At 37.5% G+C, this 27,138-nt stretch overlaps 1 protein-coding gene across 3 annotated transcripts in view; it reads right to left on the bottom strand.

Annotated features, from left to right (window-relative positions):
• Nucleotides 1-27,138, bottom strand: part of SYT14 (synaptotagmin 14) — a 77,361-nt gene that overhangs the window by 44,083 nt on the left and 6,140 nt on the right. For 2 of the 3 annotated variants that reach the window (XM_072409808.1, XM_072409810.1), the window contains exon 2: nucleotides 23,716-23,910. In XM_072409808.1, the coding sequence (XP_072265909.1) occupies nucleotides 23,716-23,910 (195 nt within the window). Of the gene's footprint in view, nucleotides 1-23,715; nucleotides 23,936-27,138 lie in introns of all 3 variants that reach the window. The other variant, XM_072409811.1, reaches the window with a different exon arrangement.

The raw sequence follows: 27,138 nt of genomic DNA, 5'->3' as shown, positions 1-27,138 counted from the left end.
ATCTCAGCAGCTGTTCTGCAGGGATTCTGGTTTTACAGGGTCCAAATGGAAGACGAATCTACAAACCTGTTCATGACAAAACATCATGAGACTATAAAACAGCAAGCATTGTAACATATGACCACAACAAAAAAATAATAAATATACATTTGGGTTAACAGTAATATCCCCAGCTGTGTACTGAATACCTGCTTTTTAATACGTATTGCAAAATGCACTTATTAGTGGGAAGGATTGGGTATGTAAACTCCAGGATAAGACAAACTTAATTTGAGAACATTTAAATAATCATTCTATAAATAAGCCATAACGATCTTTACTTATTAATAAACAAAAGTATGTAAGACGTAAATCCTGAACAGGACTCAGCACTACGAAGGATACAAACTATTTCTGTACCTGACACTTCTATAGAATACTTAAAATTCAAGGCATGTTTACATTACTATCTAGCAGGCTAATGGAAGTACGCACCAGACACTCATGCATAATTCAAATTACTATCCTCAGGCTTCTAAAGCTGAGTTAAATCTGCCTTCAAATTAGCTGAGGTGTGACTTCTTGTTGTAGAAAATGTAGCAGTCACTTGTGTACACTGCTCGGATAAAAGAATATTCCTTACAAAAACCCATACTTATATTTTTATCACTATTTCATTACAATTACAATCAAACAATATAGTGCTGAGTTCACCAGCCCATCTACAAAATTATCTAACAAAAATAGTCATATAATATTATCATAGGTAATAAAGGGTTTTTCTTCCTACAGATTTATTAATCCCTCCTTGAATCTCTTGAGTTAGTTTGTATTATGACAATTTAGTTGAAATTGATATATGCTATATAAATGCTACAAAGCCATTTGGGAAATCTAATACAAATAAAAATTATTTTTTTCATATCATATATAGTATGAGAGGTGACTTTTTTATACCCTGGATCAGTGTTTCTAAACCAGGGTTCTGTGGAACCATAGTATTCCTCAGGAGGTTGTTAGGGGCTCATTAAGACTTCAATGTTTTGGTTGATTTGGTTATACTTGAATATACTTGATATGGCTATACTTGAATCCTATTGAAGTTATTGAGGGAAAAAATACAACATTTGTCTAGATCCTCAACTAGATTTCCTCAAGAAGCTGCTAGGGGTTCCTCAAGCAATGAGAAATGTGTGCCTCTCCGGAAAGTTTAAGTGACACCAATGATATTTTGGCTATCCGCAAAGGGTGACATTCTTCCCACTCACAAGCAATGTAAGAGACATTCTTACCACTGACCACCAAACTAATATACTTAAGCTGTGGATATAGTAATTATAGCAGGGGTTCCCTAAGGATCTGAAAGTTATTATAGGGGTTTCCTCAACTGGTGCTTACAATCAAATCAAAAAGTAAAAACACTTCTTAAGGAGTACTTCTTAGAGAGTAAGTTGCAACATATTATTAAAGTCCCACTTTGAAAATTTTGCATTCAGGCTGGTATTTATTACAGAAAGGCAAAGGCGATATCCCTTCTGCAATAACTTGTTTCACCTGCATGATTGCCACTCAGCTGTCAAATATTAAGTAATCCTGGCTTCCATTGCGCATGCCAAGGATGAATGAACTCCTGCATGCCTGTGTGGGGGTTACATCACCCTGGGCCAGCCAATCAGGAAGGCTCAAGGTAGTTTTGAGTAATAGAAAAGGGAAGAAAATGGCGATGCTCTGCGACTAAAGTACAGGTGAGTACCATGGGATTCATTTCTCTTTAATACTGTAACACTGCGACACTGTAAAAAAAGTTTTTTCGTTTTTTTTTTAAATATATATCAAAAATCTCAAAAATTATAAAATTTATAAACCAATCAAATCAATATTTTAAAAAATCAGGGACTCGTTTTGTCCTGCAGACCTAACAAATATCTAATCATGTCATAAAAAAAAGTCCAATGATCCAAGTGAATTTATTAAAATGTTTGAACAGAATAGCAGAATATCTGCAACCATGAAATGGAGCTAAGTTTACCTTCACTGTGGGCAACAACAACCTGTGAATACCATTGGCAAATATAAATTTTGATGTAGTTATATGTGATCTAAATCTTTTATTGTTGAATACAATAGTTGACTTATTAAACTTTGCAGAGTGTTGCCTAATGCATATAGAGTTTCCAACATAAATTATATCCCAAATATATTCTCTGAGCACAATAACCAAAAACATTCTAAACCAGATTTCTTATCACAAGAGGCAACAGCATATGGAAGGTAGGTTTATATAGACAACACTTTTGGGACTCTTTCACATATATGTTCGTGTGCATTCAAGTTGTGAGTTATAGTGCACTGCATTAGGGAAGACCATTATTCTAAATGGGCTGCATAACACTCCACAGCAGTCCAAAACAAAGCCTATACTGTTTTTTTGTTTTACTGCACTATAGTATTGTGTCATGTGTTGCAATACTCTCTAAGGTGAGTTAGGATACCATTGGGAATGAATAGCACCATAACACACAATGTATGGTATTCAGGTTGCTGTGTGGCTGCAGAAATGTGCACGTTGTCACATGCATTGCAGTAGTACACCATGTAAAAGGGCTAAAAGGGTGGTTTCTCAATATAATATCAGTTGTCTTTGTACCGAATAACATTAAGTCTAAATTACAAAGAATTAGATCTTTCAGGATTGATGTTTATAGAACAGTCTGTTTGCAAATGTACACCTGTCAGATATTCTGTACCTTGTATTGCCAACATGATTGATCTATCAAATAGTCTTACTTAAAATTTGGACTAGAGAGGAGCAATTTAGCAAAAGGTACCAACAAATACAGTCTGGAGTTGGGTGCAGTTCAGAAGATGGGAATTTAAAAAAAAAGGCTCAACCTAATAACCAACATTTAAGTTTTGGATTTATCAAAAAAGGAAAAGACTGTTAAACAAATAGGGACAGATTTAAGGCAATTGACAACCATGTGGTTAACATGGGTTATACAGTTGCTAAATGGTTTGCAATGCATCATAGGATGTCTGCTTTCCAGCTTTAGAACTGCACATTGCTGAAAAAAAGTTTTTAACTGCTTGTGAAAACCTTTAAAGTGGTTTATCCAATGGGCCGGATTTATTAAAGTTCTCCAAGGCTGGAGAGGATACACTTTCATCAGTGAAGCTGGGTGATCCAGCAAACCTGGAATGGATCTGGTCCAGAGTTCAAAACATTTGACTTTTTGGAAATTCTTTACAGGTTTGCTGGATCACCCAGCTTCACTAATGAAAGTGTATCCTCTTCAGGCTTGGAGAGCTTTAATAAATCAGGCCCAAAGTCTACTGAAGTGGTTCAGTTGGAGACTGCTCTGAGAGGCTGAATGAAGCATCTCATAAACCAAAGAAGAAGCAAAATGCCTATAAAAAAGGGACTTCAACTGCTCCAATTAATTTCAATGATGGTCAGGGCTTTGAGCTGGTTGATGACTGGCTGACAGCAAAGAACAGCAGAAGTTCTGCTTTCAAAAAGACTTTCTGAACATAAGAACCACAGCTTGTTTGCTAGACAGATTATTCTAGGCTTTTTAAATGCTAAGAAGGATAAAGATACATTTCTAAAAGATGCCTTGATGTAGCTGAGTAGAAAAGTATGGAGCTTTTAAACATTAACCGAATTTTAGGAGGAAAGCCATGTTGACTAAGAAGACTAAATCGAGGAAGAGGAGTTAAATGCAATGAAAAAAAGATTAATGAATAACCCTTTTAAAACTCTACTTTCGTCAACCTTTCTAACTTTTGCCCTAAACATCAAGATTGCAACCTTTGCCAGATGGGTCTCGAGGGGCATTAATCAATTATTTGTAGAAATTAAAACTTTATAACATGGCAAACTTACAGCGAGTAACTTGGTTTTGATTGGTTTTGAAGACAGCAAACTTTGACACACATGTTGTCGCATTATTGGAACATATAAGCACACTATGTACACTTCTATTATACCAGGTTGCATTGTCCAATCAACTAATACAAAGGAACTATCCTGAACACATTTGATTAACTGCAACACTAACAGAATTTTTTTAGTTTCTCTGCAAATTAAATGATTATTATTTTGTGAAAATTCAATGCTGCTTTAAGGTTTGGATCTTTGGCCATTTAACATCCTTGCACAATTAACATTTATAGATGCTTCCTACAAGCAAGCACATTTTTGCATTTTGAATTATGCTTTGGCAGGAAATACTTTCTAATCTTGAACTGGGTGGAAACTGGCTGGCCCTATATAGAGCCAGAGCCTTGGATCCAGGAAGCTTTATGGTGACACAGGGTTCAATTTTAAGACTAAAACATGTACCTGTGCATGCACAATAACATAACTGTCTTATCGGGTTCACATAAAGCAGCGCTAAACCAGAATACACTCACCTGTTCCCTTTCCATCGTGACCACTGCCATTATTTTTCTTCTTCTCCTCCTTGTTCTAAACTTTGGCCTTCTTGATTGGCTGGGCTGGGATGGCGTTCAATTTAGACCCAGCACACCCAACATACCCAAGGGTGTATGCTATGCTGCTCAGCAAGTTTTGACAAATGAGACAGGGCAGCACGGTGGCTCAAAGGTAAGCACCTTGGCAGCACTGGGTCCCAGGTTCGAATCTTGGCCAGGACAATTATCTGCATTTGCAGGTTCTCCCCATGCTTGCATGGGTTTTCTCCCACATTCCAAAAACATGCAGTTAGGTTAATTGGCTTTTTTCCAAAATTGACCTTAGACTGTGGTAATGACATATGACTGAGGTAGGGACATTAGATTGTGAGCTCCTTTGAGGGACGGTTAGTGACACGACTATGGACTTTGTACAGCGCTGCATAATATGTTGGCACTATATAAATACTGTATAATAATAATAGTGGGACAGTGATCAGGCAGGTAAGAATAGTTATTGCAGGCGGGACATCACATGTCCTTTTCTGCAACAAAGCTCTGTCTGATGCCAAATTTTAAAGGTGAAATTTAGTTCAACTTGCACCTATGCCAAGACCATGTAAACCAATTACACATTCCTAACGGACTTCTGAATCTAAAAAAAGATTACAACAAAAACTCTAGAGTCGGATTTAAGTAGGTTTCTATCAACTTAGAAACTTGTTTATTGATTACAATAAAAGGCTGCCAGCCTGCCAGAACTGTGGTGCAACATATGGTAATAGGAAAAGAACAAATATTTAAATAACGTAATTCACTTATCCCACAATCCTCATAAATCCAGAGGTCAGACATTGCTTTTTTTAAAATGCTTTTATTGGTTGATTACTACATGGAAGCCACTTTAATGTGCACAATTTGTGCTCAGGTTCACTTTAAAGTCTACAATTTGAAAATCATTGTAAAAACTAATCAAAGGTAATTGCTACATGAACCTCTAGATTTATCTATAATTTAAAAAATTGTGGTAATGCTGTAAAGTCAATATTAATGGATGATAAACCATGTACAGTGTTAATATTAGAATTATATTTGGTTCACAAACTGTCAGCATAACACATAGGCAGATGGATAGATACATACACAGATAGATATCAGGAGAGTTACCATGGAGAGTAATAGGTTATTGCACTTGTCGGTACACCCACCAGCTCAAGTCATTTTACTCCACTTTGGCTCAAAAAGACCCTTGTACCAGAACAGAAAATGATGTAATTATTTGAAATGGTAACAGTAGAGATGGTTTACTCTCCTACTGTCTGTTTAATCGCTGCACTTATTTATTGTTGTTGAGTGTCTGAATATAAACGCATAGGTAGTAAAAAAAAAAAAAAAGGACCAGCCAGCAGGATAAGTAAGGAATGTCTTGCTTCAGTAAACACTCAGAAGTCCCTGCTGAGCAATCTGTATAAAATACCCTGGAACAAAATGTAAATGTTCATTTTACTGCCTTTGTCTATCAGTTTGCAGGGTTAAGGGATTCTGTTCTAAAGGTTAATTTGTATGAGTAAAGTAGACTAAAAATTGATCTAGCAATATTTTTTCAGGTTTATGGATAAGTGTATGTTCAGAGTAAAGTTCACATCCATTGCCCTTATCTGTATGTCAGAAAAGTCAATGGCACCATGTTTGCTACCAACTTCCAAGAAGACTGCGATCTTCTTCAGCCATTGCATGTCTACTGACGATGTAACTCATGTGCATGTAATCCCACACATAAAGCCACATTGTAGGCACCGTACAGTGTATAGATAAAACAAAAAAAATAAAAACATAATTTTTTTTAGCAAAAGAGACATTGCATGACTCTTGTCAATTAACTCTATCTCGTAGTAGTTTAACACTTCCACTGAGATGGCAGTATTCCTCCTGACTATACCTTAAATAGCATTTCCTTCCAGAAGGACGGTACCAGCTTCCATAATCCAGGGTTGGAATTTACTTTCTGGACTGAGATAATGGCTTCAAGATGACACATCCATGTCATTTCTTGCACCTGTGCAGTTCTTCGTTGATACAGCCTAGTGATTTCTTCAAAGTTCACCATTGCAGTCTAATCACCGAGGGAGAGAAGACTGAAGATATGCTGTGTCCTTCTTGAAGCAAACTAATGCCATTACTCGAGTTCATTAGTTACTTATTTATTTCCAGAGAGAGCATTTTTCAAATATATTGAAAAATATTGAGGAATTCACCTATGCAGACTCCTACTGCCTTTGAAGGTCCAATTTAAAATCTCATAGTCATAGTGCACCCATTCTGTTACCAAGAAGATCTGGCAATATACATTGGACACAGAAACAGATATGGAGTCTGTGCCTTCCATTCAATATTATACTAGCTGGGTGAAGAAACAGAGGTCATGGAAGTTTGGTGGGTTTCCATTTTGTCATCATTATCATTATGCTTTATATATTAAACACAAAACAGATTAAGGGGCAATAAAGATGGTGACACATTTCAATCTTCTTTAGTGTTACTTAATACTATGCATAAAATGAAGCTACCTGACTAGTATTAAATTGAATGTGTTGGTAGGATCTATCACTGGTCAATATATTGGGGAGGATACATAGTATTGTACAGATAGTAACATTTGTGGCCAGCTTAAACTGGGAGCTACAAATAAATACAGCTCGCCATTGCAGTGAATATAGATTAATTAATTTGGGGAGGTCTAGGTTATTTCAAAGATTTACAGCTTCATGTAGAATTTAAAGAATTTTAGGGATGCTGTATGTTGGAAAACCACCAGGAGTCTGTTATCTTTTATAATGCATCAAACACACACAGCAGCTACTGGGAAAACTAAAATATTCAAACATGTCAATGTTCATACTTTAAGAGGCACAGAAACTTCATAAATGTATATATACTCTAAACATTTTTTTCTCCATAATGATCAATGTGTTATTTGTTGCTGTCATTGCATATGAAACCATTTGGGATGATTAGCTAATTTACTTGGCAAAGTTAATTTTTACCTATTTTACTAGATTAGATGAATGAAGCTCAATTCAATCATCCAATCATGGACAAGCAAAAATCCTGATTTTTTTTTTATTTCCCTTAATAATTGGGTAATTAATGTGAATACATCATTCTAGTATTTAGTAGAATTTTCATTTTGCTAGGTAAACAGTTTCTGGAAAATCAACCTCAGATTTAAGTCTGCATACACATGTGCAATAATTGTCGTTGGAAAGGATCTTTCACAAACTTTTCCAACGAATAACGACTGCATGATGCATGAACGAGTGCTGTACATACAGAACCATTCTGCTCTATGCAAAAGGGAGGGGAGAACGACGGAGCGACACCCAGCTGCGCGCTCTCACCCTTCACTTCCTATAAGATCGTTCGTCGTCTATCGTCCATGGATCTGATCCGCCAGGACGGTCGTTCAGGCGATGGATGACGTGCACTGTACACACGCCAGATTCTCGTCCGATATCAGCCCTGAGCTGATTATGGGACATTGCAAGTGTGAACCTAGCCTAAGCAGATGTTTTTAAGACAATGCCTATCAACAGTAATAAGTAAAAAAAAAAAAGCTACACGTTCCCCCAAAGATTTCTTATGGGTGCACACTGCTGCAAAACAGTAAAGCTTCAGCTATAACTAAAAGGAGCTTGCAGGGATTGCACTTTTTAAAATCCCAGAGAGGTATATGGAGATTTCCTGATTGCAATTCACATAAAATTAGTGAATTATTAACTTTTATCTCACAGACCCTGATTTATGAAAGCTCTTCAAGGCTGGAGAGGATACACTTCCATCAGTGAAGTTCGGTGATCCAGCAAACCTGGAATGGATCTAGTCCAGGATTCAAAACATTTGCTAGCAAACAGGTAATAACTTTGTAGAAATCCATCCCAGGTTTCCTGGATCACCTAACTTCACTGATGAAAGTGTATCCTCTACAGCCTTGGTTTACCAAAGCTTTAACAAATTAGGCCCACTGGAGCATTATGGGCCCCCAACTATTAAATATAGACAAGAGGTACTTTTCAAAGCACAGAGTATGTAGATAAATAACATAACCCGCTACATTCCCTTTTTGCATGTCAGCTAGGGAGGGATAATAAGTAATTACAACATAATACATTATTTTAGGAATGATTTATATTGTTTGCATTTTCCTGCTACATCCTCTCTACATCCATGGAGCTCCAGTAGCATCTAGTCATAAAGCTTGCTAATGCAAAACCTTGCCTGCACAATGTTTGTCAGCACTGCGACTTTTATTTTCAACGCGTATAACAGGGAATAAAAAGTGCCTAAATATGGACCTTTATGGCAAAATCACCAGATATTATCATAAATACATATACACTATTTCAAAAAGATACCGCTTATGAATAAAAATTGCCCCAGAGGCTAGTTAAAACTGGGGACATTTTTGGTGCAAATAACACAACAAGCTTGGCACAGGAAGGCTTTATGCTGTTTTATATCAATGCTCATATCAATGGAGGGTGGCTGTGGTGGCATCTCTACAACTATTAACTGAACTCTGCATGCTGTGCCAAAATACAGGAAAGCAGGGGACAAAGTACTGTACATGTCTCTAATGGTAGGAGTTTGTTATATACTTTACATGGGGACACAGTGCCATCTACTGGTATGACCTGAGTATAAACCAAGGTTCTTTTAGTGCCATTTTGAGGGGGTAAATCTGGAGTATATACGGTGTGTGATAATAAATTGCTTCATCTGAGCACACTCTCTAAAAAATATTTTTCTTTCTGCATGATTACTTTACTGTACTATACATTTTACTTTATTTTCCAGTCAAAGACCAATATTTCACAAATTCTGCCAGGGTATTTAAACATATAGGCAACTGCATAGCTCCAGTATGAAGTTACCTGTTATTTTTGCAGAGAATTTCCAGGAGAAAAAGTTACATTTTTCGGGTACTGACTAAACAAAGTTATCCTATCTAGAAGTTCTCTATACCATAAACAATCTTTAGGTCATGAATTCAGGTCCACCTTCAGTGATTCAGTGCCTGATACATCAAGTAACATTTACATGAGTTTCAGTCTTCAGCTTTATTTTTTCACAACTTTGAAGAACAGAAAAACTTTAATTTTGCCTTTGAGAAAACTTGCAACAAGAATCACTGAAGCCAAGACAACAGCTTGCCTCGCTGGTGTCATTTAAGTGTCAATAAATGCATTGATACTAAATGTGTCAAAGACTCCAGCTGTTAAACATTAAAATGGGATAACATGATTGGCACGCTGGTCCACCTCAAGATTCCACAAACAAAAAGAAGGCAAATCACAATAAATCAAACATTCTCACTAGGGTTAAGTCTAAATCAACGACAATCACAAGTCCGTACCAAAGTTACAAAACATAGAGTCAAACGTGTAAATTAGGGATTTTTTTTCTCTTAAAATCATTCTTTATTCTAATCTTTATCAATGTACGCTTATAATAAAGAAAAAAATCCTTTATTAAAAGAATAATGTATTAAAAAGTGGAAAACTGTTCTGCAGTTTGACAACTGCTATACATCCAGTCTACGATACATCCATCAAGTTAAATCAAGGTAATCATTTTACAACTTCTGGATCAAAACATTCCTATACTATATCTTTTAGTAATCATATCTTTAAGGAATATATTGCACCTATATTTAAATTCTATTACTTTTTCTGCTATTACTACCTAGTTCTGTAATTTATTTTTGAATGGTGGTGAAAGTGTTGGAAACATCTGCAATGTTGTCTGTGCCCCAATCCGGGATACTTATGATTGTGTCCCGCCTTGGCGACCAAACAGGGAATGAGAAAAACCTTTAAAATGGGAAAGACAGCAATAAGAGCCTGACAGAGAGTCTCTGTTGGGGATTTTCAGTTTGCTTTCTATCATGGTGACATTAGAGAAAGTGATGGAGAATTTCTTTATTAGGGTCTAATAGAGATTTGGGGCCTGATTTATTAAAGCTCCAAAAGGCTGGACAGGATACACTTTCAGTGAAGCTGAGGGATCCAGAAAACCTGGAATGGATTTCGTTAAAGTCATTTGCTCTTTGCTAGAAAATGTTTTGAATCCTGAACCAGATCCATTCCAGGTTTGCTGGATCACCCAGTTTTACTGATGAAAGTTTATCCTCTCCAGCCTGGGAGAGCTTTACTAAATCAGAACCATGGTCTCTAAACACCTTTATTATATGCCCTACTCATACTATGCTGATGCAAAAACGTATAATGGAAGGTTCAAACCTGCTTCGGGATCGAGCAGTGCAGTCACTTGTACTACAGCAGTGGTCCTCAAGGGGGCTCCTGAGAAAGCTACCACTTTCCCGAGGCAAAACTTCACAAGCATGAAAAATTTGGTAACCTAGAGCAGATTCCTGAAAAATGGGATCTAACTTTGAAAGGTCGTGGCACAGGATAGAGTGAGAAGCAGAATAACGATGCTAAGGTAGAGTGTTTTTTTCAAGCAGTTTAACAATGGTTAAAAGTTGACAGGATGGGTCTAATTTATTAAAGTTTTGGGAATGGAAATCCTGGAATAATTTTTTTTAAATCATTAGCTGTTAGTTGACAAAATGATTTAGTACTGGACCAGATCCATTCTAGGTTTGATGGATAAACCAGGTTCTCCCATCATAGTATATTTTCTCCAGTCTTGGGGAGCTTTATTAAATCGATTTTTATGCTTTTTCTGCAGACTGATACAGATGCAAGCATTGCTTCATATTTTTTATTTACAATACATGCATTGTTCAGAATTTACTATAGAATTGGAGTTGCTTGTTGCACTGCCTATGCAAATGTTTGTAAGTATTTGTGAGTATACTTTTCAAGCTATTTCAACTCAAGAAGTGAGTTCTCGCTTAAAATTTGGTAAGTGAGAACAGTCAAATTAGGCGCGAGATCGAGTTTTAAAAACTCGCTCACCCATCCCTACTACTGATACCATACTCCAATCCCGCGGTTTGCGTCCCGGCTGCTTCGGTCCTCTTCTCTTGGTATCCCTCCGCTGCAGGGTACCACATGACCGCACTCTCCGAAGTCTGCTGCAATGGCTGCTCTGTTGCACAAAGAAGCTGCCGATAGGGCTTATTTTCAGGGTAGGGCTTACATTTCCCCCTTGCATGATAAGCATGCTAGGGTTTTTTTTCGAGGTAGGTCTAATTTTCGGGGAAACACGGTATTTCATACTGTCATATCCTCTGCACACCTCTTCTGTATATATCATATACTGTCATATCTTCTGCACACCTCTTTTGTATATAACCCATACTGTCATATTCTCTGCACAACTCTTCTGTATATATCCCATACTATCATATCCTCTGCACACCTCTTTTGTATATATCCTATACTGGTATATCCACTGCACACTTCTTTCTATACTGTCAAATCCTCTGCACACCTCTTCTGTATATATCCCATACTGTAATATTCTCTGCACACCTCTTCTGTATATATCCTATACTGTTATATCCACTGCACACTCCTTCCTATACTGGTATATCATCTGCACATCTCTTCTGTATATTTTCTATACTGTCATGTCCTCTGCACCCCTCTTCTGTATATATCCCATACTGTCATATCCTCCACACACTTCTTCTGTATATATCCTATACTTTTATATCCTCTGCACACCTCTTCTGTATATATCACTCACTATCATATCCTCTGCTCTCCTCTTTTGCAAAGATAGTTCACTGTCATATCCATTGCTCTTCTGTTCTGAAAATTTAACCCACTGTCATACCCTCTGCACTCTTTCTCAGCATATATCACCCATTGTCATATCCTCGACACTCCTCTCCTGAATTTATAATCCATTCATTTTTTCTTTACTCCTCTCCTATACATGTGACGGGTCCCAGGGTGTGTATAAGCTGAACATGTTAAAGTCTATAAGTGAGCAGACAACAGGTCCCTCTGTATCTGTTGTCATGCTACACAACCCCTGCCCTGCGTGCCCTGTGTTACTTTGACACTTTAATAAATAAAAGTAGTCAAATAGCCATAAAATGCATTTTGCTATATGCTATACTTAAATCTTTAAAAACTCTCCATTCGATGGGGTAAACAAGTATACAATACATGTGACAATACTGTTTCCAATATTTTTGTGCTTTCCCACAAAACAATGTCATTTCCAGAGAACATAAATGGACATACAAACCAGAGATCATGGAGATACTAAGCCTAAGGTAGCGATGGTCCACAATTCTAAAAAAAAATAAAACTGATTGCATTAAATACACAAAGATGCTAATTTGTGCTGATAATCCTTGCAGTTTGTATTTCTATGATTTGTAACTATAGAAATCTTTGTTGTAGTGTCGGCTAAAGTATGTCTAACCTGCACTACACACAGCAGGATTCTGATGGTTGCTATAGGCAGCAGCTTCTATTTTCATATCGTCCCCGCACTTCTCATGTTCTTCCCTGTATGAGACCCGGAAAAGCTGCATCATTATTCAACTGAATCTTTAAATAACACCGTTACCTGAAAACTGCAGCTGCTGGGAAGCTATTACAGTATTATAAGCCCGATGGATGAATTGATGTTTGGCATAAAATGACTGATTTCAAGTAACGTCTCTCAGACTTGGCATAACTGTATATCAATGTTGTAACACGTAAGTAGTAAAAGCTTGGCTGGAAACAGTAATTGAAATATATTTAATGTTTTTTTTTTTATTATTTTCCTTAAGTCTTCTGCATGCTGTAATCATATCCTGGTTACATGGGACCACCATGCAATTTAAAACTGCACGAGTACAGCGGGAAATGTATATGTTACATATGTTCATGTACGCAGCTTGATAAAAGAGAATTAAACCTCGGTGAGCTCTGAAGGGTCCAATGGGTAAAACACCATGAAAAATAAGGACTGACTAGAGTGGTAATTTGATAACTCATGCCAATATACTAATTCTGAGGAAGCGACTTTTCTTGCAGTGAAGCTGAATGAATTCAGCATGTAATATATTTGCAGTAACCTACTACCTAAAGAAGATCCTAGCTAGTAGTTAGTTGTTTAGCAAAAGACCACTGGGTAAGGCTGCGAACACACGTTCAATAATTGTCGTTGGAAAGGATCTTATACAATCCTTTCCAATGACAAAGGACTGAACGATGCATGAACAAGCTCTGTACATTCAGCACCCTTCTGCTCTATCGAGAGGGAAGAGGGGAGAATGACGGTGTGGCACCCCGCTGCGCTCTCTCCCCTTCACTTCCAGTACGGTTGTTTGTTGTTCCTGGATCTGCCAGGATGGATCCATGAACAACGAGCACTGTATACCTACTGGATTCTCAGCCGATATCAGCCCTGAGGCAATTATAGGACGAAAATTTGACGTGTGTTTGTAGCCTAAGGCTTACATCATTAAGTCTACAAACATTCTGTATGGATACATACAGTATACACAGCCCTATTTTTGCAAATATTAGATGTATTACCAAGTGAATATTTGCCATATATTAATGGTAAAACATAATTTCTGAGACTTTATATAATAGCCTATTGCTTCTGGTAAACCTATTTCCCTAATTTTTAAGCTCATGTGACTTTGATTCTGGAAACTTTTAAGTTTTTGTTTTAGGAGATGTTTATCTGTCTGGTGATTCCCTGCTGTGCACCATCGCAGTATAAAACACAGTTTAATCTGTCCAGCGATGCCATTTGCAGCCAAGAGAACTGAGATAGCAGCAGCCCCTGCTTTCCTTTAGCAATCTTATTTTTTCGGCATCCCCAGCACCACTTTGTGAGGCTGTGCACAGCTTAAGGGGATTTTAGAGGCAAATTAGTTCCTGACTCAGTCCTGCAAGGCCATTGGCTGCTGAGACTTTATAGCCTCCCCACTCCCAGTACCCAGTGCCTATTGTAGCATTAGCTGGGCTAATCTGTGCTGGAGAGTTTCCATTTTCTGTTGCTGACTTTTGCCTGTTGCCTGACATTTCATTGAACTCAGTCTGAACTGACCTCTGCCTGTGACCCCGACTCTGACTGTGCCTACTCCCTTGCTACCTTGCTTGATGGACTGATTATAGGGTTTAACCTTGGCTTTTATTCTGGATCACCTGGTATTCTTGTACTGTTTATCTGTGGCCTACTGGTCTGCTGCCAGCCCATCCCCAGACACTATCCCTTGCATAGTATGTCCTGAGGGAAACCGAGTCGTGGGAGACGTGGTGGCTTATTAAAGATGAAGACTACAGTGAAGATTGGGGGACTGGTGTCTGGTGAGTACTGGTGCTGACCGGGGCCTTACATTTAGATTTGGGGATTGGGTTATCTTAGTCCTCTCCTAAAATACAAGTCTTTGGTGATCTGCCCTGTTCCGCCTTCCAAGCATGTTTTTATGATTATTTATATATATACTCATTAGACTCATGCACCCCATTTGAGTTATTCATCATTTTTGATGAATTACTCATTTTGTCACAAACAAATACTGTATTTATACTTCCTAATTTGTTATCTAAATAGTATTTTGTAATGTCTCTTTATACATGGAATATTTAATGACACAGGCTACAAATCTCAAAACACGCCTGATGAAGCTGACCCTAATGTTTGTGAAACGCAAGTCTAAAAAATTGGCATTAACAAGAAGAGTTTGCTATGACAATTTTTGTATACATTTTATGTAATACTAATATTTTTATATTACTTTTTCAATATTATTTGTGAATATTTTATATTAGTTTGATGACTGGCATTTAGATGCCTATAAAGTCACTTGCCCGTTGGCTTTAAGTACAAAAGGTGATGTATGAAACTATATATATATCAGGGAAACAGACTTTACTACAATAAACAGTAATCAGGGTGTTTCTTTCTATATCTATAAAAAGGAAAAAAAAAATTCTTATATATCCAGGTTGTTCTTAGGATCAACAAAGACTGTTAATCCAGGGAACTTCCGATTGCCTCATTGAAACAGAAACGAAATTTTTTCCCTGTTGGAGCAAATTGTACCAGGGTTAATTTTTAGCCTTCCTCTGGATTAACTATGTCCATAGGATTTTATATCTGGGATATGTTTATTTCCTGGTGGTTGAAGTTGATGGACTTGTGTCCTTTTTTAACTTGACTTACTATGTAACTTGCTATGTAAAAATCACATGAATATTTTTTTCATTCCCTTTAATATAGAAAAAAACATCTCTTGGACTTTCCATTAGAACATAATTTTCACTTGTCATTAGTAAATGATTCCCATTTGATTTGTGTGTGTTTATAATAACAACTTTAGCCATCACTAAAATTTACCTTTCATCTTGTAATACAAAAAGTTGAGCAATTTTTTCTTCTAACTTTTAAAGAAAATTACAATGTTCAGTTTGTAAAACCTAAGCATTGTGTTTCCTTCTTATGACACATAGAAGATTTAAAAAAAAAAGGTAACTTTCATTGACTAAAATGGTGAGATATGAACAGTACAAAGTGCTAAAACTGTACAAATAATACATATAAAATAACACATTACACCGAAGACTGTAGCTGTTATTCAAGGCTACAAAGGAATTTGGAGTGAAATGGCTTTTAGTAGATTTCATCGCTGTGTGATTGACAGTCATTCACTAAGATGATAATAAGGTATACAAAGTATTCTTTAAGCTGTATGTGCAAGTGGAATTGCTTTCTTAATAATAGACAATTTTGAGTGCATATTTCTCCTTAAAGGAGACCTCTAGACAAAGAGGGAGCTATACGCTGCTCTTGCTTCTTCCACATAAAAAATATGTGCAACAATCCCTCCACTTGCCTGATCGCTTTAGGAAAAGGCTGAGCTGCGCATGAGCAAGACACCTGGTAAATTCCCGACTTCCTCTGCGCATGGCGGGAATGGATGAACTCCCGCATACCAGTACAGGAGTTATGTCATTCCAGCCCGGCCAATCTAGATGGTTGAAGATCATCTAGCGAAATAGAAGGAAGAAGATTGCCCTAAGAGGCAAAGGGACAGGTGAATATCGTGGGTTTAGTTCCACGTTAATTGAACCATAGGAATGTATAACAGTAATGAGTAATGTGTTTTTTGTTTTTTTTATTTTAGTACTGCAGCAAGGGGTAAATAACCTGTGTTTCCAGCATGTTGGAGAGTTTGACCGTATACAACACAGTGACCTGGTCACCTGAAATATGACATGTTCCCCCACGCCTGTACACAGCTCAAATCACTAGTACTCTAGCTCCCTGATTGGTTGAATGGATAAGTGGCAAGGTCATGTGGGAGCATGTTCGAAACACCAATATACTGTCAACACAAACTGTTATAACTCTTGCTGCAGCAATTAAAGTAATATATTTATTACAATAATATTTACCTTGACTGCATCAAAGTAAGTAATGCAGAGAATTTAATTAGGAGTTGAGGCTTGATCTAGTCCTGTGTGTTTCTGCTTCTGCACTGTATGTCTGTGAAACAGTATCTGACAAGTGTAATGTCTAAAGCTCTCTGTTTTTCTTTGTGTAACCCATATTTTTCATTTTCATTGGACTCGACTGGAAATAACTGTCAGGTTACCCTGGGGTGTCAGCATTGTGAACGGAGCTTTTTTTTCTTTCGATGCTGAATCAAAAACTTGGAGTAAACATGCAACCTGTAAAGCCAGAACTTTGATATGTATGCCCGTCCTGAATCTTCAATTTAAGACAGGGGATCAGTTTGACAGCCAGATGCAACTGGTATATTTGACAGCAAAGTCCATAAACATAGTTGATCTCCTAGATGTTTTCTGCCTAAAACAAGAACTGTTGAAACAAGAACTTTGGGCTTGTGAAATGAAAGCTTTACATGGCCATCTAGAGGCCTAACTTAGGAACTGCAAAACAGATTCTGTCTTCCCAAAAATATATTCTTACATTGGGACAAAGTATGTTAAAAATTGAAGAGCCTTGGTCAGGCAGTCCGAGATTCCAGTTATACTCTCCCTCTTCTCTGCAATCTATTATAAAGGCTGCAACCAGACCTATCCATCCTTCCCACCACTCCGCCTCTGCTGCATCTATTTAATGTACAGCGCTGCGTAATATGTTGGCGCTATATAAATCCTGTTTAATAATAATAATATTAATCTCCTTGTAGTTCTCCTCATTGGCTTCCATTTCACTTTAGAATCAAATTCAAGCTCCTGTGCTTTGCCTTCAAATCCCTCCAAAGTTCTTGTCCCACTTACCTTTCTGGCCTAATAGAAAAATACTCCCCTAGTCGCTTTCTGCACTCCTCCAATGGGCTACTAATGACTTCCTGACTTATAACCTCATCACACGCATGGCTCTAAGACTTTTCTAGGGCTGCCCCAGCTCTCTGGAATGGTCTTCCTCATCCTATTTGGCTTGCTCCTACTTTCTGCTCATTTAAAAGAGCACTCAAAAACCATCTTGTCAAACTTGCCTACTCGTCTTCTTCTGTCTCTTAAACTCTCACTACTTCCCACCATTCCATATCTGCCCTCCTATTGTGTGATACTTCCCCCACCTCCTAGGTTGTAAGCTCCTCAGGGCAGGGTCCTCTCCCCTCCTGTGTCACTGTCTGTTTCTGTCTTTCATTTGCAACCCCTATTTATTGTACAGTGCTGTGTAATATGTTGATGCTATATATATATATATATATATATATATATATATATATATACTGTTTATTATTATTAATAATAATAATAATTTCCCAAGCTTCAATTTGCTGGTAGATGGCCTCATTTTTAATGAAGGTATGAGTGTATGAAGCTAAATATGTAAGATATGAAGAGCGTGTTAATGTGTGGTGAACCTAAATAGGCAGACTGAGCACTGGCAGGTCTCTTTAGAGTAGGCTCACACATGCCTCGGGATCAATGGATCCTTAATGGCTCCCTGCAAGTGGTCAAATTTTATCCTGAAATGTAAATATCTATATTTTATAGGGAAGACATTGGGTAAATTTTCACTGTGTTGACTTGCGATAACTACTGTTTAGTTATGTTTTGTCTTATTTTGTCTGATTCAATCAGTTATTCTAAATCTTAAATGCTGTTCTCTTTTGATAGTCTTGATGTATACATTTTAAAAATCAATAAATATAATAACCATTTGCAAAAAAAAACAAAACACTGCCAATTGTACAAATGTAACGCTATTGCTGAATCAATTTGTTGGCCTGTCAACAAGCCTGCCCACATCAGAGCCTTACCATAACAAAGCAGATTGTATAAATCTAGTCTGGAAGAGTTGAGAATATAATTTATGTCCTTACATGTCTCCGCTGCTCACTTTCCAAGTTTGTCCCAAATTCCAGAGGTTGGAGGGTCTCAACAGAAAATAGACAAAATGAGGCCATACATTTTTAGGATGAATCTTGGCACATTCTCCAAAACTTCACCCTCTCATCTGGAAAGGATTGCTTATTGGAGGTATTCACACACTGTTTTGAGCCAACAAGCACTTTTAATGAACTAGGAAGCACACCTCCAGTTATAAGGTTTGAAAATGTTAAGCGCCAGGGTTTTGGGAGCATTAAAGACTCAATGCCTGGGATTTGTATAGCCCTGCTGGAAAGTACGTTAAACGAAAACTCAACTGCTAAAGAACATTTACTATATAAACTGCAATTACAATGTGTTGCTACTTAAACTTATTAAAGATGGCATGTTGGAAGGTAACATAGCAGAACTCAGAATTTGAGCAATGTTGAGGATTCTAAAGTAGGGAATATTTGAGTTAGAGGGCTCCATAGATGCCTAGTGGGTAATACATTTCTAAATAAAGTGCAGCCAATTACCAAATGGTGTTTGAACTGAGCTCCGAGATGAACCCCTAATTTCCAACCAAACCTCCTTTACTTCATTTTTTTGTTTTCTACCTTCTGTGGGCATTTTTACCAACCTTAGAGATGTCTGCTTGTTGAGAGTGGAGTACTTTTAGGTACCTATGTCACAATCTACAGGCATCTATGGCCAGGAAAAGTCCAGGGTGAGCTAATTACTACAAGAAAAAGAGGGAGCAGGAACTAGTGGTCCTCATTATCAAAAACCTCTGCCCTTAAAGCAGAATTCAGCGTACTATTCTAACCTGTTCCCGTTCTGTTGCAGGGCATCTCCATCGGATTCTTTCCTCTGTTCCTGTAGACGACCTTCGGCCATCTTCATTGGCCGGGCTGGGATGACATAACCCCCGTGCAAGCACATGAGAGTTCATTCATTCCGATCACGTGCAGGGGAAGTTAGGATTGCCTTGGCAAAGAAACCTGGGTTGTGCATGGGCAGCTTAGCTTTTCTGACAGATACCTGGAGCGATTGGGCAGGTAGGAGGGATTTTTGAACCTGTCTCTTTCTGCAATAATGACTTGCCTGTTCTTGGAACTTTAGTTCCTGCTGAGGAGGCTGGATAAAGAAAATTATGAAAATGAAACCTTATTGAAAATGAAAAACTTATTGTTTTTGTATAGTAGTTTGCCATTTGAAGTATATTTTCACTGCCATTGTTGATATGTGCTCCTGTCTGGGTTCCTTCTTTGGTATGCTGACTCACCAAATTTAATACTTTGCAGAACGAAAATATTATGAACTTTTCATGTACCTTCAATAATTACATACCTGCTACTGGTCAATCCACTGAAGCCAGTCAAGAGTCGGAAAACTAGTATGTCAAAAGTTAGCAATGATGGCCCTTCTTAATTCATGATGGATTAATTCTAGTCATTTATAAAAGATATGAATATGTAATGTTTTTTTTTTTTACCTGATTCTTTCTTAGCTTCTTGCAATTACACGCAAAGAGTACACATTAAGAGTAATAGTAATAGTGGTGGGGCTGTCAGCCAATCAGGTCCTGCAGCAGAACACATGTGCAGACTTGCAGAGCAGCAAAAGCACAGTCTTCCAGACAGCTATAGGTGTTTACCTAACCAAACTGTGCTTCTTCTGCACAGTTTGGTTAGGTACATTTTTCTTTGGGGACATTTTATGTCAAACTATTTTAAACAGCCCTATCCTCATACTGAATTAAAGCAGCATAGTGTTGCTTTCCCTTTTTGTCACATTTCATATTAACTGGAATGAAACTAAAAAGCTCCATGATCTAATTATATCCATTCAGTAAGCGAGACGGAGGAAAGGAACTGTGTCGCCCCCCAACCAAGCAGAATTCTTTACATTTTTATTTGCCAAGGTTAAACTTTTTCCTCTTTGATTTGCCAGTGACAGATGTCGTCTTAGCAGGAGGTAGACATATATACACAAAGAAGTACTGCACAGCGTTATAAGCAACTGCTAATTATAAAACAACAGATTAAGTAGTATGTACAAAATATATACAGCATATGTACGAGGTCTGGATTGGGGTTTGTGTCAGCTGGCTTGGGATTGTGTCAGCAGAACAATTCAAGACACTTCAGAAAATACAGAAACTGCACTTCAGAAATTAATGGTGCATTGGGCATGCAGGTAAACTCTTTTTGACCTGTTTCAAGCAGGTTTTACATACCCATAGACTTGGGCCTTTGATAAAGGGCCTTACTGTTCTATCTTGCTGTATTCTTGGTTCATAGAAATTAGCGTGAATCTGTACTTTTCTCACAAAATAAACGATTCTTCAGTTTCACTTTTTTTAAAAGTATTTTTAAAAGCATTTACTGCCTTTACTGTGCTTTCACTTGGCCCAGTTAGGCAGTCCGAGATTCCAGTTTAACTTTCCCTCTCATCTGCAATCTATTATGAACGGTGCAACCAGACTCATCCATCCTTTCCACCACTCCTCTTCTGCTGCCTCTCTTTGTAGTTCTTTTCATCGGCTTCCATTTCACCTTAGAATCAAATTCAAGCTTCTGTGCTTTGCCTTCAAATCTCTTCCTAGTTCTTGTCTCACTTACCTTTCTGAGCTGATAACTTCATCTGAGCTGATAACTTCACTCATAACTTCATCACATTCACGACTCCAAGACTTTTCTAGAGCTGCACAGACTCTCTGAAATGGTCTTCCATGTCAAATTCAGCTTGTTCCTACTTTCTGGGCACTCAAAAAGCATCTTTTCAAACTCGCCTACCCGTTATCTGTCTCCTAAACCCTCACTACTCACCCAACATTCCATATCTCCCCTCTTATTGTATGCTGCTTCCCCACCTCCTAGATTGTAAGCTCTTCGGGGCAGGGTCCTCTGCTCCTCCTGTGTCATTGTCTGTGTCTGTCTGTCATTTGCAACCCCTATTTAATTTACAGTACTGCGTAATATGTTGACGCTATATAAATACTGTTTGTTAATAATAATACTAATAATAATAACTTTGCAACACAGAGCTTACATATGACTGTTCTTTCCTCACTCCTACATTACAGAACTTGGCCCTAGCATTTGTATACTTCAAAGAGGGAAAACTACAGGGATCATAAACAAAAATATTATTAAAACCCATGCAGAAAAGACATTTACAACACCCTAATTACCATGGTAGGTTGCAAGGGACAGAATAGGATGAAATGATGATATTGAGGTAAGTACAGATCTATGGAGAGGGTGGGTGGGTCTTAGGCCACATACAAACGTTGGATTATAATTGCCCGAGATGAATTGTCGTGCTGTACAGCAGTTGTCCCACAGCCATGGTGTATGATTAACCTGTCACTGGAAATGATCATAAAAGATTGTTTCCACTGACAAAGTCACTGTGTGTGTATTTAAACCTATTAAGCCAGAGAGTACGAAAAAAAGAATATCTGTACATGTTTAAAAAGTACAGTAAAACCACCCTCTGAATAATCTAACTTAGCAAGAGCACAATTGGAAAGGTGGGGATGAGTTTTCTTAGATTTGAGTTAGCACAAATTTTACTGTGTATGGTCAGATGTCCATGTGATCCAGAGCAACAAAATTACTACCTCTGGGTTTTTAAAGGCAGGGGATTTGAAGGGGTTTTAAAGGCAAGGGATCTGAATGGTGGTTACAGGAATCCTTCCTGGAATGCTGCTAGTAATTCTATACCTCGAGATAATGGAGAACACCAAAACTGAAATATTCCTGCCTACCAACCATAGTACAACCAGCAGGTATTTTGGTTGTGCTTCCTGAAAACATTATTACTACTTTTTTAATTTATTTTTTGTCCTCTAAATTTTGCCATGGAATAAAAGGTGAAATATTTAATCCTTCAAACTTTGGGCATGGTAAACATCATCCATCAAACTTTGCCAAATGATGGCAAATGATGATATAATGTAGAATATAAAAATATTGTAAGGGATGGTCACACATTAAGAAAGTGAACTGGTGCTTGAGGGGAGGAAGAAGACACAAGCTGCAAGAGAATCTCAGCGGTCTAAAAGTACATCAATAGCTATACCATTGTTATGATTTACCAATGCATGTTGATTAACCCCCTGGGCGTTACACTGAGGTCTAGATTTCTGTTCCAAAAGCGTTACAGTTTTTCATGAAATTTTTTTTTTTAAATTGTAGACCTGTAACTTACAGAAATATGTCCGAACAGGGTTCTAGTAGATATCATGAATATAAAAAATGTTTGAAACACACAATGATGTAAAAAAAAAATTACTTTTAATAAAATTAAATAAAAGACACAAAAAATCAGCTTAAACAAGAATACATAAATAAATGAAAAATACTGGAAATGCGATAATTCGGTATACTGTATAGTAATATATTTTTCTAAAACACCTCCCTAGTGTCCATCACATACCTATAGACAAAACCACATAAATATAGTTTCTATTATTTTGTATTGGATTGGATACAGGACTTTGTATTCAATCCAATACAAAATGAGAACAAAATTCAAACTCTCATTTTGTATTGGATTGAATACAAACTCCTGTATCCAATCCAATACAAAATGAGTTTGAATTTACCAATTACATACTTTGTATTTATTTTGAATTATTTTGTATTGGATTGGATACAGGAGTTTGTATTCAATCCAATACAAAATGTGTTTGAATGAGTTTCAGTTTGAATTTCCCGCACACGCGCCGACGTCATCGTACGCGCCGACGTACACGCACGGAGGGAGAAAAAGCCGGCCGGCTTCTTCTTCCCGGAGAGGACACCCGACGCTGGAGGACGACGCTGGAACACGACGATGGATGATCGCAGCGGGACCAGGTAAATGATCGATAAACCCAAATTTTTTTTTCATACAGTGAGAAAAGTTCGGGTTTATCGATAATTGTAACTTTTTGAAGCCCGTACCAAGGTCGGGCTTATCGCTCAGGTGGTTAAACAACATGATCAAATAAAAACACGTATGGCCATGTGTGTTGTAAATGTCTTACCTTCATCTGCAGAGACCTCGCTGCTGTAGCCATCGTACTCTGCAGACAGCGGGCTATATTTCTGCCTGGTTTCCCACGTGTAATTTTGCTGCTTGTCTGAAGCAGGCCGGGAGCCATGAAGCCGGCTCATTGCTTCATGATATTTACCAAGGCCTTCATCTTCACTTTCTGATGAGGAGCCATGAAGGTCCCGACCTAGTCAAAATAGATAAACATGAAACTAGAAAGATTATTTTGGTAGTCAGTAAATAGGAAGGTATGATTATTACTATAAAGAAAGTAAAAGAAATAAAAAAGCGTAAATGTATATGAAACATGTATATCCACACTATTTGGTAATAGTACTATCCCTGCCTGCTAACATAAAACCACACTGTAGATTTAGGAGTCTATGTCTACATTTTTTACCCAAGATTCACTCAACTCTAATCCAAAATTACATTTTTCACCAATTTTTTTTCAATCAATGTAAATAGTCCACCAGCAATTCCCTGTTTAGAAAATTATAAAATATTGCAAATTTCTTTATCATAAATAGAACAAATGAGAAATATTAAGTTTGTTTTATAGACATTTAGCAGGCATTGGGGCTGCGGTGAGCTTTTTTGTTGGTCCTAAAATGCAAGAATATGTATCTAATAGTCGGTACACCTGTCAACTTTTTTCAGAAGAAATGAATAAGAATGCTTTTCAAATGTTATTTAGAGGTTTACCAAGCACTAAACCCTGATGTGCTATATAGTAATATAAATGTAACAAAGCTGTTCAGATTCTATAGTTCTTCGTCATCTGGTAGACAGGTAGTAACTCTTGCAGCCTGCTCTCTGTCTTTACCAGGAGGTCCTGCTGATAATGATCCCCTACCCTTAGATGAGATCTCACCTTTGTCTATTACCAAAAACAGGCAATCCCACTGAAAGCCTGATTTTAGCATTCAGCTAATCAACAACCACTCATAAATAAGCCATATTTTAATTTTATACTCCAGTCTCACAGATAGATAATCACATTAATAAAATAAAGAAAACAAGATGAACTAAAGAGAATTTCCATATTTTGTAATAAAATGCTCTTTAAGTAACCACCTGGTCCATGAAGGGCAATGTGGCAATGTCTTTTGTAAAGGGTTGCCTACCCCATTCTCGCCTTGGGAGAACTTTTCTCTCCTCCTTCCTCCTTTAAAGACAGTAATAGAACTTCTCCTTTGTAGCAAAATGTACAACCATTACATTGTATAGGCAAAATGATAGGATCATTTTTAAAGAATATTGTTTCATTGTTATCTGTAAAACCCAAGAAAACAATATAGACCTTGACTAGCATGTCTGCAGGATTTTAGATTTAAAAGACCTAGGCTACGTACACATGTCAGATGATTCTCATTCGGTAATCGCCTCGGGGCTGATCTTGGATGAGAATCTGGCATGTTTACAGCGCTCGACGATCGTCATTCATGGATACATCCTGGCAGATCCACAAACGATTAAAGATGAACGATCGTAATAAAAGTTAAGGGGGATTGGCGCAGCAGGGTACCTCTTCGTTGTTCTCCCCCCTCCCCTCTCCATGGAGTTGAACAGTGCTGTATGTACAGCACTTATTCATGCATTGTGCAGTCTTTTGTCGTTGCAAAGGAACACAAGAGACAATTATTGCACATGTGTATGCAGTCTTAGATGTAAGCAGATTTTAGCAAATTAGATAAGAAAGGAGCTGAAATTCATCAGAGCAGACAGATTTCCCTTAACAAAAATCCGGTAACTTTTAAAAATGTGGCATAGAAAATGTATCTGTAACTAATTACTTTGTTTTTCATCTGTGCTTGGAGCCCAACTTTAAAGTACACCTATTTAAAACTATACTAGCTCCTGTCATATTGAGTAGTTTCTGAGCCACTTGAATTAGTATATTGATCAGGGGTTCTGTAATCTGACTTTTTGCCAGCAGCGGTAGCCCTCCTTACACTGGTCTAAAGCTAGTGACAGTGGGAGTGCAACCAGCGGGAGCGCGGGCGGCTCACCTCATACTGCTTACACAGGAGCTGCTGAGAATGGCAGAGAAATGTATGTAAGGCTTACACTTCTCTGCCATTCCCAGCAGCTCTGGCAGCTGACAGCACACCAACTTTCTTACACTACCCTGCTATTCTCAGCTAGTGTGCTGAAAGGAGGCCGACCTGCTGAGAATAGCAAAGTAGTGTAAGCTGTACATATACCGAGCCGTGGGGAAATTTTATTCTGTTTCCGGGCCCTGCTGTCAAAAAGGTTGGGGACCACTGATTTAGAGAATAATTCTTGTGCATATAAAGCAGATATATCATGTTTTTCTAACAAGCAGGGACTTGCTTACAAAGTAATGTCAGGTCATTTTAGTTTACCTAGTAGTCATGCTGTTTCAGATTGTGAACAATAACTTTGTGTTCTTTTCCTACTATTTTCACACTTGTACACAGAGATAATTATAGATATTGTTAAAAAAAAGATACCATTTACAACTAGGGTTGGGTGTTGGCTTGGAGGACCTATACACAATTCCCTATGAACCCCCCAAAGGGGCACGCAGATTAGGAAAAAACCTCAACCAATTTATCTCTGTGTACAAGTGTGAAAATAGTAAGAAAAGAACACAAACAAAGTTATTGTTCACAATCTCAAACAGCATGACTATAAGGTTTGGTATTTTATACCCCCAATATCAAAACTACTGTAAGAAATGCTTAAAAAACAAGTACAAATACAGCAAAACCACAACTCTGTAGGAAAACATTACAATTTTGCTGCCTAATGTCCTAAATTTTGAAAGTCCATTTGGATCTTTGATTTATAGCAATGATTGATACCATAATGTGCAGTAAAGCAAACAACATGAATTGCCATGTTGTGGTGCCATCTATTTACTATGGCATCCCTGCATTGTATATAGCTTCTACAACATGGTACTGCCTTGATTTAGAAAAGAAAAGTCATGTGCATTTTTTTACCATGTTTGGGTGTTTGACCAGCCCATTTATTTTTAATGAGTTGCCTTAATGCAACACACAATAGCTTGTGTTAATTGTACACAGCTTCTTAGGGTTTCTTAGTTAAAGTCTGTGCTGCAAGCCTTTGCAGAAATGTGATCTAAGACAATTGTGTTAACTACTGAAAAACAGGACTATATCAAGTATCTGGTAAAGGAACGCCCCGTGGAAAGTCATCCTTTGATTTCATAATAATGAAAACTATTGCTAAATATTTAATTGTGCTCGATCCTTTCATTAAGTTACACTGAGGTCCTAAAAGTGGAGTTTGTTAGAGAAGCACAATTACAAACAAAAAATAAATTACATAATAAATTATTTGCCCATATTCAGCCCCTATGTATAATCAGTGATCTGCTAAAGACTTCTAGAAAATACTGAAACTGTGCTACAGGTCAACTTTG

Source organism: Pyxicephalus adspersus, chromosome 4 (assembly GCF_032062135.1).
Source record: "Pyxicephalus adspersus chromosome 4, UCB_Pads_2.0, whole genome shotgun sequence".
In the NCBI taxonomy this organism is placed as follows: Eukaryota; Metazoa; Chordata; class Amphibia; order Anura; family Pyxicephalidae; genus Pyxicephalus; species Pyxicephalus adspersus.
Note: the sequence above shows the minus strand (reverse complement) of the source record. Positions and strands in the feature narration are given on the sequence as shown.